General features: G+C 35.2%; 2 protein-coding genes and 1 pseudogene across 4 annotated transcripts; 2 read left to right on the forward strand and 1 right to left on the reverse strand.

The window, feature by feature from the left end:
• Nucleotides 1-709: 709 nt before the first annotated feature.
• LOC120135059 (ethylene-responsive transcription factor 2-like) lies at nucleotides 710-1,666 on the reverse strand. Of its 3 annotated transcripts, none has more exons than XM_039151421.1 (2): nucleotides 1,569-1,643; nucleotides 710-1,535 (listed from the first exon to the last, which is right to left on the reverse strand). In XM_039151421.1, the coding sequence occupies exons 1-2, from the start codon at nucleotides 1,618-1,620 to the stop codon at nucleotides 853-855; spliced, it is 735 nt and encodes a 244-aa protein (XP_039007352.1). In that variant the 5' UTR covers nucleotides 1,621-1,643; the 3' UTR covers nucleotides 710-852. The 3 variants fall into 3 exon arrangements, with proteins under 3 accessions (XP_039007352.1, XP_039007353.1, XP_039007351.1); XM_039151422.1 differs by having other exon boundaries at nucleotides 710-1,532; nucleotides 1,566-1,635; XM_039151420.1 differs by having other exon boundaries at nucleotides 710-1,666.
• A 4,257-nt stretch (nucleotides 1,667-5,923) lies between these two features.
• Nucleotides 5,924-8,197, forward strand: LOC120135192 (O-fucosyltransferase 30-like). Its single transcript, XM_039151508.1, has 2 exons — nucleotides 5,924-6,406; nucleotides 6,804-8,197. The coding sequence occupies exons 1-2, from the start codon at nucleotides 5,967-5,969 to the stop codon at nucleotides 7,876-7,878; spliced, it is 1,515 nt and encodes a 504-aa protein (XP_039007439.1). The 5' UTR covers nucleotides 5,924-5,966; the 3' UTR covers nucleotides 7,879-8,197.
• A 764-nt stretch (nucleotides 8,198-8,961) lies between these two features.
• LOC120135156 lies at nucleotides 8,962-9,427 on the forward strand (annotated as a pseudogene).
• Nucleotides 9,428-10,448: the final 1,021 nt, after the last annotated feature.

The following is a 10,448-nucleotide window of genomic DNA, read 5'->3' on the forward strand; positions in this document are numbered from 1 at the left end:
TTCAATTGAAAAGAGAATAATTAAAAATGACGCGATTTCCAAAATCTCGCCCCCCCGCTCCGCGTAAAAATCGTTTCGACACAATCTAACTCGTCCATATATATATATACATAAAATTATTATTTTTTATACAAACTCATTTGTTTTCACACAGAAGGCTTTGCAAGATTTGAAATCAAAGTTGATTTGATTTTACTCTTCAACATTTACTTTGCATGCATGACCATTCATGGAGCACCCTAAACCCTAACGTGCATAGAGCAACCTTTACGGGCACATGCATGTATCAAGGCAGTTGTGCTGCACGGATGACAGTGGCGATATAAGCTTGCAAAAGGCACGGGAATTACGTTGAAGACGCATAATAATCCCCGTGTCTTCATCTCAAAAACATAAGGATTACACCGCGTCTTCACTGTGTTATGGCTCAAAGACGCTTAGAAATCCCAATGTTTTCGTCAGCTTGCTATGACTACATGACGTCTTCACGATTTATTGTACAAAATGCCCTACCTGAGAAATAATTTTCAAGAATACATTATTTGGGTAATTAAAAATTGAGATACATTATCTCAACTTTTACCATTTATCATTGGTTTTGCAAATTATATTTATTTAAAAATACTTTTATAATAATAATACCTTTTAATAAACTTAAATTATTTAGAAAATTAATTTAAATTATATTATATAAAAATAATCATATCTGAAAAAAAAAAATCCCTTTGTATTTACAAACCAAACAATCTCTTCAATCTTAAAGGTGTATTCCAAAACTAACATTTTTAATCAAGGAATGAACTTCATGTACATAAGCTCACTGCTGACGTTTGATCCAATGCCACATCACCATTAGCTCACCAATAGCTGTTCACCACGTGTAAAAGAGCTAACTTGACCCATGTCTAACCCGGCTTGAACCACAGCCGGAGCTGTTGCAACTGCCTTTCTCATCCTTTTCGGCGACGCTTTTCCCGACAAAGACGGCTCCGGCGATGCTCTCTTAGACGTTATTCGGATCGGATCAGGCTCACCAGAATTCACCCTCAACGGAAAATTCAACAAAGCTCTGGAGCCACGCATCCTGTAAGCCGCTTTATCATAAGCCAAAGCCGCATCCTCTGCCGTCTCGAAAGTACCTAACCAAACCCGAGCCCCGTTTTTAGCCGGGTCCCTAATCTCAGCTGCGAACTTCCCCCACGGCCTTTGCCTAACGCCCCTGTAATGCTTCCCTTTCGAAGGAACCACCGCGGGAGCCGCCGTATCAACTTTTTTCACCGTTGTGATCTCGGACGAGAATTCTTTAGGCTCCGGCTTAATCGTCGGAAAATTCGTGGAAGAATTATCGGACGGTGCCCAGCCGAAGGTGAGGGCATCTCGTAAGAGTCCGAAAACTAGCATGTCTTCGGAATCATCTTCTTTGAGAGGGAGATCACCCCAGGTTTCAGTGAAACAAGGATACAAACGGCTGAAGCTCGAGCTCCTGCAAAACACGAGGGGAACGGCCGGAAAATCGGCGGAAGCAGCGAGTCGAAGGTCTGATGACTCGTTGAGTAAGTATTGCTGAACTGAGTCCAGCATAACCAAATCGGAATTATTTGAATTTGAATACATCTCCATAGCCAAACAAAACAGTTTTAACTCTCTCTTTTTCTCTCTCTCCAAACTTTTCAAGTTTCCTCTTCAAAGATCAAAGGGAAATGGGTTTTATAGGGAAGATAGATGCATGAATCCGATCAACTTTATTTTCTTTCCCCTTTAAAGTTTGAATATTCTATTTTTTTTAAAAAACAATAACTTTAGGGAGTGTATTTCATCGAAGGCTCATTTAAGACACGTGCCTGAAGTGTTTGGATTTGTCGGGTACCTCCAAATTCGTACACGATGACGTCATCGTGTTGACAGCACCAAATAGTGGCGTGCCTTGTTGCCCACTTGTTCATTTTATTGGCAAATCGTTTTCTTTGGCCTTAATTTTAAAATATTTTCACATTTTCTTCCCTTTTTAATTACACATACATTGGCTCTGGGCACGTTCTAGAAGGAAACAATATAAATAAAGCTCTGGATAAGTTTAGCCTAAAGTCAACAGTTCATTAAAAATCTTGCTGTTTCGTCGTAATTGGAATTCTAGAACAATATTTTTAGATATAAAATTGTTCGACAGTTAATCAAGTTTATTCATCATACTTTAGTTACTTGTAATTATTATTATCTTATATATGATATCAACCCTAAGATTTGTCTTAAAATCTTTCGATTAAGATCAAGTGAATGATTAAAATCTTTTTATTTATTATCTTCCCTTCTTGTGGGAAGAGAAGACCCCAATCAAATATCAGTCAACCAACGTATCATCACCGACCATGATTTTTCAATCCAATCAGAAGAGATAAACAGTCAATGATCGATACAACTCGTCGATCACTATCAACAAATATAACTTACAAATATATTTTCATATAAAGAATATATTTACTTAAGCTTTCTCAAAGATCATCCTTTGCTACTCGACCGTGAATGCTCTTTTGAAAAGCTTCTCAACTAAAACACAATGTCAGGTCATCTGAAACAGTTGAATTTGTAATAAGAAGTTGAGGAAAAGATTGGTCAATTATACGACATTGACCGGGGAAAAGTCGTCTCTTCTGTTGCTGTACTCAATAGTTCGACGGCAGTGGAACTGGTCACATCGTGCCATGCACGTGCGAGTTTCAACCTTCCGGTTGTTAATTTATTTTTTAAGTCATACAAAAATAGAAGTTTTACATTACAGGGTATAATATTTAACATTTGAATGAAATCACTCCATGTACTATTGAAAAAACAATATTATTGTATCACCAGATAGACTTTGTAGTTGGTTTTTTAAATTAATCAAAAAGTAATATTATTATATCAACAAATAGACCCTGAAAAATAATAAAAAGTCAAATTTGAAGGTCGACTTATAAACAAAGATATTACATTTTCTCACGGTTGAAAAGTTAACAGCACGTGTGAACGATTATATAAATTAATATCTTGTGAAAATCTGCTTCTTTTGAAAGATTTAAAAAGTATTTTTTTTAACATTAAAACTTGCATGGCTTAATTTCAAAAAGGAAAAAAATATATAAAAGTTTATTTATTTATTTATTAGTCCATGCCAGCCCATAAAAGATGTTCACCCCTAAAACTAAGTGGAGGATATACATTGATTTAAGTGGGTGAGTTTATTAACGGAGATTTTTTTTATATAACTCGAATATAAGGCTTTTCTTAAGTTATATTAAGTTATTTATTACTTGAACGCTCACATATTTATTATTCATAATGCTTGAACTCTATCCCTAAAAATATAATAATAATTATTTTACCATTTATTCGTGTTTTTTTAAATTTATTTTCACATATAGAATTGTTCTTACAATGTACTGAAAAAAACAATGAAATTATAGGACGCTTTTGAGGAAGAGACCAAAATTATAAAACGTCTTCCGAATGATGATGACAACTTAGAAAATTCACGTTCTTACTATATTATATGTGAATATTAAAATATACCATATTATCTGATTATATTTTAAAAATATTAATGTTATCCACTAGTTTTTCTTAGAGAAGACAAACTGGCGGGTCGAGTGCGTATATCATATTTCTCATCCTCATACCCACTTAATATTTTTAAATTCACCACCCGCCCACCATTTATAATAGGTAAAAAAATTTAAATCCACACCCGCCCACGCGAGTACATTCTTAAATCCATTCTCACACCCACTACCCAACTGGAGATGTACTCGGCTAGACCCGCTTGACAGCAACCTTAAGTTATATATAAGCAACAAACATAAAACAAACACGTCAATTAAGAAACATAATAAAATAAACCAAGGGTTATATGAGTTAAGTGTTAACATAGATCTTAAAGTACATAAAACACCATAATAAAAGACAAAACTAAAGCCTAGAAACATAAATGATAAACACATAATATTTTTGTTATTTGACACACATAAATTACAAACCCTAAAATTATACCTAAATTTGTAATGATCTAAAATTGAATGAGTATTTAGTGGACGTACGGTGGCGGGGAGGGTAAGGTCTCAAACCCATCACCCGTCCACTACCCTCGACGGATATTACTTTCTAAATCTACACCCGTCCACTACCCACTAAAATTATATTCATCCCCACCCCAATATCCACAAAATTATACTCGTTTATCGTCCCTAAATTTTCCCAAGCATTATAAATTTTTTTAATCGAGAATATAAAAATCAACGACAACTCATAAAATATTTTTCACTGTCTCATTGAGATATTTTACTGTTTTAATTGGGGGCAAATTAATATTTATTTTCATTAATTAAATTTATTTAATGAAATTCTAACTTCTCACAATTTAACTTAGGGACACAATTATCTTAAAATGAAAATTAACGTAAAAATAAATAAAATTAAACATAGAAGAAAAAATATAGTTAACGATTTTATTCTATAAAAATAATTTATACATAAAATATAAGTAATTTTTTAATAAAAGAGGCAAAAAGGCATTGAAGGTCCTTGTACTTTTTTTTAAAAATCAATTTGACCCTCGTATTATTTTTCTCTCGATATGGTCCTCAAACTCAGAAAATAAATCCAATGTGGTTGTTTTACCAATGTTTTTTTTCGTTGACCGTTACAGTGCTAATGTGACAGTTCACGGTGTTGACTTGGCAATCCATGGTGGTTGATAACATGGAAAATGAGCTAAATTGGTAACTCAAATATAGCAGATGGATTGCCACACCAGCATTGTGAACTACCACGTCTAGGGCTGTAAATGAGCTGAGTTGAACTCGACTCAACTTGAAAACTCGTGGGCCTAAAATTTTAAAGCTGTACTCGAACTCAAAATCATGAAATGAAGCTTGTAAAAGCTCAAAAACGCTCGAAATGAAAAAGCTCGATTGAAGCCTCAAACTCAAACATAATCTTTAAATACAAGAAAATCTAATACTGCATTTTTTAAAAGCAACACATAAATGTTAATATTATTAATAATTTATTTTTTAAAAACATAAAATCTTAATATATTATATTTTCGAGATGCTCACGAGCTTTTCGAGTCGAGTATCAAGTAGCTCGTTTTAGCTAGTTAAGAACTTGAGTCGAGCTCGAGCTCGAATCGAGTATTTATCGAGCTTTGACCGAGTCAATCTTGAGTAGCTTGTGATATATCTCTTCTCATTTACAACCCTAACCACGTCAGCACCGTAACGACCAACGATAAAAAAACGTTGATCAAATGGTCACATTGGATTTACTTTTTAAGTTAAAGGGCCATGTTGAGAGAAAAAAATAATACCAGAGCCACATTGATTTTTTCAAAAGTACAAGGACTTCTGATATTTTTTCCCAATAAAAATGAACAATATGCAAGAACAAAGCATGATAAAATTTAAAGGATAAACATAAATAGTAATAAAATAAAATTATATACTCTAATTGTTAAGCTATTGATTTAGAATTTAAATTTTAAGCTGCTAACTTCTAATCTGTTTAATTTTGAAATTGGTATACTTGAGAAGAATTTAAACCAGAAAATGGTAGGTGAAGACTAATTTGTCTAATTTCAATACTAAGAAACATAAAAAATATTGAACTAAAAAATTGAAGGTCAGAATCTAATTTACATTTTCTCAAAACTAAGAGGAACATTAAAATAATTAATCCAAAAATATAAATGAGTAAATACTTAATTTATATTATTTCAGAAATTTGTTATATATATATTTTTAATTCTAGTGATCAGTTTAGAATGTTTCATAGCCGAGGATCTCAAAAAAAGGTTACTTATATTTGGAGGACCATTTTCATATTTACCCTAATATTTTTATGCACAGCAAGGCCCATAGAAGCCCAACAAGCAATTCCCGATAGAACAAAACCTGATCGGCCACCGCCAAAAAATTACCGGCAAAAAGAAAATCATGTTCTTCAACCTCAACAGAACGATCGCCAATCCCAAACAATGGAACAAAAAGAAGCGCAGATCTCCCTTATTTGTCCTTTCAATCTTTCTAATTTCTCTCCTTTTCTTCTTCTTCTTCTTCCCCAATTACACGATCTTCTCGACCTCTTCGAAAACCGCAAATATAGCCCTATCCCAAAAATACCCACATTGCGAAACTCGATTTCACGGGGAGAAGTTCTTGTGGTATGCTCCTCATAGTGGGTTTAGCAACCAGCTTTCTGAGTTAAAAAATGCGATTCTAATGGCGTCTATTTTGAACCGTACTTTAATCGTCCCTCCGATACTCGACCACCATGCCGTGGCTCTCGGTAGCTGCCCAAAGTTTAGGGTTCAGAGCCCTAAAGAGATCCGGATTTCCGTTTGGGATCATATCGTTGAGCTTCTTAGAAGTAGGAGGTAACTGGGTATTGCCCATTTTCTTTATTTATATTTGCGTTTCACTTAATTTCTCTTGTAAATTTTAGAACTTTTTTATGTTTGAATTTTGGGATTTTAGTTTATTTTTACGATTAATCCTCTTTTATTGGTTTTGTGGTGGCAAAATGTGGTTAAATTTGTAAAATTCAGAATACGGGGCTTTGATTTATTTTACTTATTTCTAATGAATGATGAACGTTTTAAGTCACTAGATTATTTCAGCTTATTACAAGAAAACAAGTATAGGTTCTTTTTTTTTCTTTTTTCTTTTTTTGCACATTTACTTCTGTAATTGTATGAAGTTTCAATCACTAGGTGAACTAAACATTGCTTTAACTCCATGTAGTTTTTAGCTAATGCTTACCTCTTGTTGCAGGTATGCTTCCATGGCCGATATCATCGATATTTCTTCATTGCTGTCATCTTCGCTCGTGCGAGCCATAGATTTCAGGGTTTTCGTGTCATTGTGGTGTGGTTTGAACATTGATTTGGTTTGCTCCAATGAGTCGAATGCGCTGCCATCTCTTGTTGATAGCTTAAAGCAATGTGGCTCTCTGCTATCTGGGATTGATGTTAATACAGATCGATGTTTATTTGCCGTCGATGAAGATTGTAGATCAACTGTTTGGACATACCAAAATGGAGTGGATGGGACGTTGGATTCATTCCAACCCGATGAACAACTCAAGAAGAAGAAGAAAATTCCGTATGTTAGAAGACGGAGAGATGTATATAAAGCCCTTGGACCTGGAAGTGAAGCCGACCCAGCCACTGTTCTTGCGTTTGGAAGCCTTTTTACTTCCCCATATAAAGGTACCGAGCTCTATATTGATATCCAAAAGGCACCGGGAGATCCAAGGATCGACTCTTTAATCAGCAAGATTGAGTTCCTTCCATTTGTCCCTGAAATTATAAACTCGGGAAAGCAGTTCGCTACTCAGACGATAAAGGCTCCTTTTCTCTGTGCACAGCTTAGGCTGCTTGACGGACAATTCAAGAACCACTGGAAAGCTACTTTTCTGGGTTTGAGACAAAAACTAGATTCGTTAAGGCAGGCGGGTTCTCAACCAATACATTTTTTTCTGATGACCGATCTCCCTCGAGGTAATTGGACCGGAAATTACTTGGGTGATTTGGCTAGGGATTCAGCGAATTTCAAGCTATATTTCCTGCAAGAAGAAGATCACTTGGTGATGAACACGGCAAAGAAACTAACACTAGCCGGACGTGGTCTTAGATTTGAATCTGTTCCTGGCAGTTTGGATGCAGCGGCTAAGGTGAAACATTGCTCTCCCGACATATTACCTGATGTACTCCTGTATATAGAGGAAACAGTTTGCAGTTGTGCTTCACTTGGTTTTGTCGGGACCGCTGGTTCAACAATAGCACAAAGTATCGAGGTTATGAGAAAATTCGGTTTATGTTCGAGTCCAGCTCGGGCTGCATTCTGACATTTATCCATTGGTAACCTACTTGATAGAATTTCACTGGTTTGCTTCATTTCCTTCTTGGAAGACATGTCTATACGTGCGCTTTTGAATTTGAAGCTTTCAGTCAGACAAACGGACGGACTAGTACACGGTGAAGCTGCTATTCGATGAGCTCCCGATCTCAGGCTAAGTTCGATTTCACTCATTGCTGCACTAGACCATTTAAGCTAAGTCAAGGTTGAGCTGTACTTGTTTGTCAAAAGAAAAGTTTTAGGTCCTCCCAGAAGCAAATATTGTTTTGATTGTTTTTCATCAAATTGACGAGATATGAACTGGGACACGGATGACATAAAAATGGATAACTTCGAAGTTTAGTCAGTTCATTTTTCATACCAAGTATTTGTGCCACTGTTCAGGGTCAAGTTATTCGCTCGGACCAACAAGTCTTAATTTGGTCTTTTGATAAACAACACTAATTGTCACTTAACTTTTATGTCGTTTTCACCTTGATTATCGAAATTGAAAAACTTCCATTAGAGTAAGGAAATTTATTACTTTGGTCACTCATCTTTTAGAGTGCTTCTACATTAGTTGCTGGAATTAAAAAATTATGATCGAAGCAGAGAAAACTCTCATCTCTGTCACTGAACCGTTGAAGCATTCAATCATTAACTACGGTCAACAGAAACGTTTCCATATAATTTTCTTTAATAAATTACTGTCAAATGCTAATTTTATCATGTGAACCAAACAATCTCAATGATTAAGAATTTTTTTTTGATGTCTCATATTCAAATACCATGTATATAAGAGTGTATGAGCATTTAGTATCGAATGGTTGAACGTCTTTAAATGGATATTACTTTATATTCATCTCTCAGCGATCTCAATGATTAAGAAATTATTATTATTTTTTGATGTCTCATATTCAAATACCACATATGTAAGAGTGTATGAGCGTTTAGTATCGAATGGTTGAACGTCTTTGAATAGATATTAGCTTATATTCATCCCTCCTTGGATATTTTTGAGAAAAAAACTAATGTTTTTTTCCTGTACTGTGTATTAATACAAAGTGTTGTGTATTAAGCTTTTATTTGTCATATGCTGCATGACCGTAAAGCTTTATCTCTCATCGAGGAAACTCCCGAGGACATCTTGAAAGCTCATAACGAATTTCGTGCTCAGGTTGGGGGTTCCTCCACTGGTCTGGAATGAAACACTAGCTAAATACGCTCAAGAATATGCCATGAAAAGGGTGAATGACTGTAAGATGGAGAATTCCATGGGACCCTACGGTGAAAACCTTGTTGGAGGCTATGAAGAGTCGACCATCGCCGATTCTTTCAGATTTTGGGCCACAGAGAAGCCCGACTACGATCCTGCTTCCGGTAAATGCAAAAGCGGCGGAGACGATTGCTTGCACTACACTCAAATTGTTGCCAGGAAGACGACCAGCGTCGGATGCGCTAGAGAAAAATGTAAAAACGGGTGGTATTATGTGATTTGCAGTTACTATCCTGTTGGAAACATTGAGGGTGAAAAAGCTTATTAGTTCTTCTTCCTCTTCCGGGCTTTAATTCCTTGGATTTAAAGGAACTGCCTGATGAGATGCATGCCATAATAGTTTTTCTCCGTAGTCCTATATTTTGACCTAGTTTTGACAGAATCATTTTCTTGAATTTTTTCACGAAGAAAGGTCCAAAAGAAAAGTTTGTCTATTCTTCGAATAAAAATGTGATTATGACACATACATGAACGGACCTAAATAATATTTATACGCAAAACACTTAAATTTTGAAATATTGTGATATATCACGAATTACACTTGACATTGGAAGGACATGGTTGAATGCTTGAATTGTATGGCAAAAAAAGGTTATGCTCAACTGGCCTTAGTTAGCTATTATTGATAACGGCTCTCATTTATTGTTATTCGGAGACTTAAACGTCGTCGTAGAAGACCTTCGATTCTTACGGTAGTGAGTAGAGGTGCACAAAAAATCCGAATATCCGATTTTACGCAAAAAATATCCGAAATTGGATTTGGGAAAAACATGCTTTTTTTTTAAACCGGATAAGATATTTAAAAATCGGATAGTATAACCGGTTTGGGAAAAATTAGACGATCGAATTTTTTACCGAATTAAAAACTGGGTTGAAAAAAACCGGATAAAAATCGGTTTTTATTCGAAAAAATCCGGTCTGGGGTTTTAAAAACTAGCCGTTAATATAACTGTTGGGGTTTTTGTGACCTTTTTTGACCTTTTTTTTCTTAAAAAAAAACCATTTTACCACCCTAAACATGTATAAATAGGTTGAGGATGTATTTGGTTGATTACAACTTTCTCAAATCTTATTACACAACACCTAAACATCTCTCAAATCTTATTTTTGTAATTTTTTGTTCATCACGGCTACAAACCGGCTTTTTTAAAAAATTGGGTTTTTTCAAACCGAAACCGGTTACACCGTCCGACCCTCCAAACCGGTTAGGATCCAAACCGGTTTTTTTTAAAATCCGATTTTTTGGCTAGGTGAAAAAAATGGATCGATTTTTATCCGATCCGGATCGATTTTTTATCCGACTT

The sequence above is a fragment of the Hibiscus syriacus genome, unplaced genomic scaffold (genome assembly GCF_006381635.1).
Source record: "Hibiscus syriacus cultivar Baekdansim isolate YM2019G1 unplaced genomic scaffold, ASM638163v2 tig00110602_pilon, whole genome shotgun sequence".
In the NCBI taxonomy this organism is placed as follows: Eukaryota; Viridiplantae; Streptophyta; class Magnoliopsida; order Malvales; family Malvaceae; genus Hibiscus; species Hibiscus syriacus.

Bases quoted from the DNA above. Each gene is read 5' to 3' on its own strand.
- LOC120135059 (XM_039151420.1), bottom strand. From the start codon at position 1,620: ATGGAGATGTATTCAAATTCAAATAATTCCGATTTGGTTATGCTGGAC.
- LOC120135192 (XM_039151508.1), top strand. From the start codon at position 5,967: ATGTTCTTCAACCTCAACAGAACGATCGCCAATCCCAAACAATGGAAC. The intron at 6,407-6,803 runs GTAACTGGGTAT...CTCTTGTTGCAG, and splicing joins GAGCTTCTTAGAAGTAGGAG to GTATGCTTCCATGGCCGATA.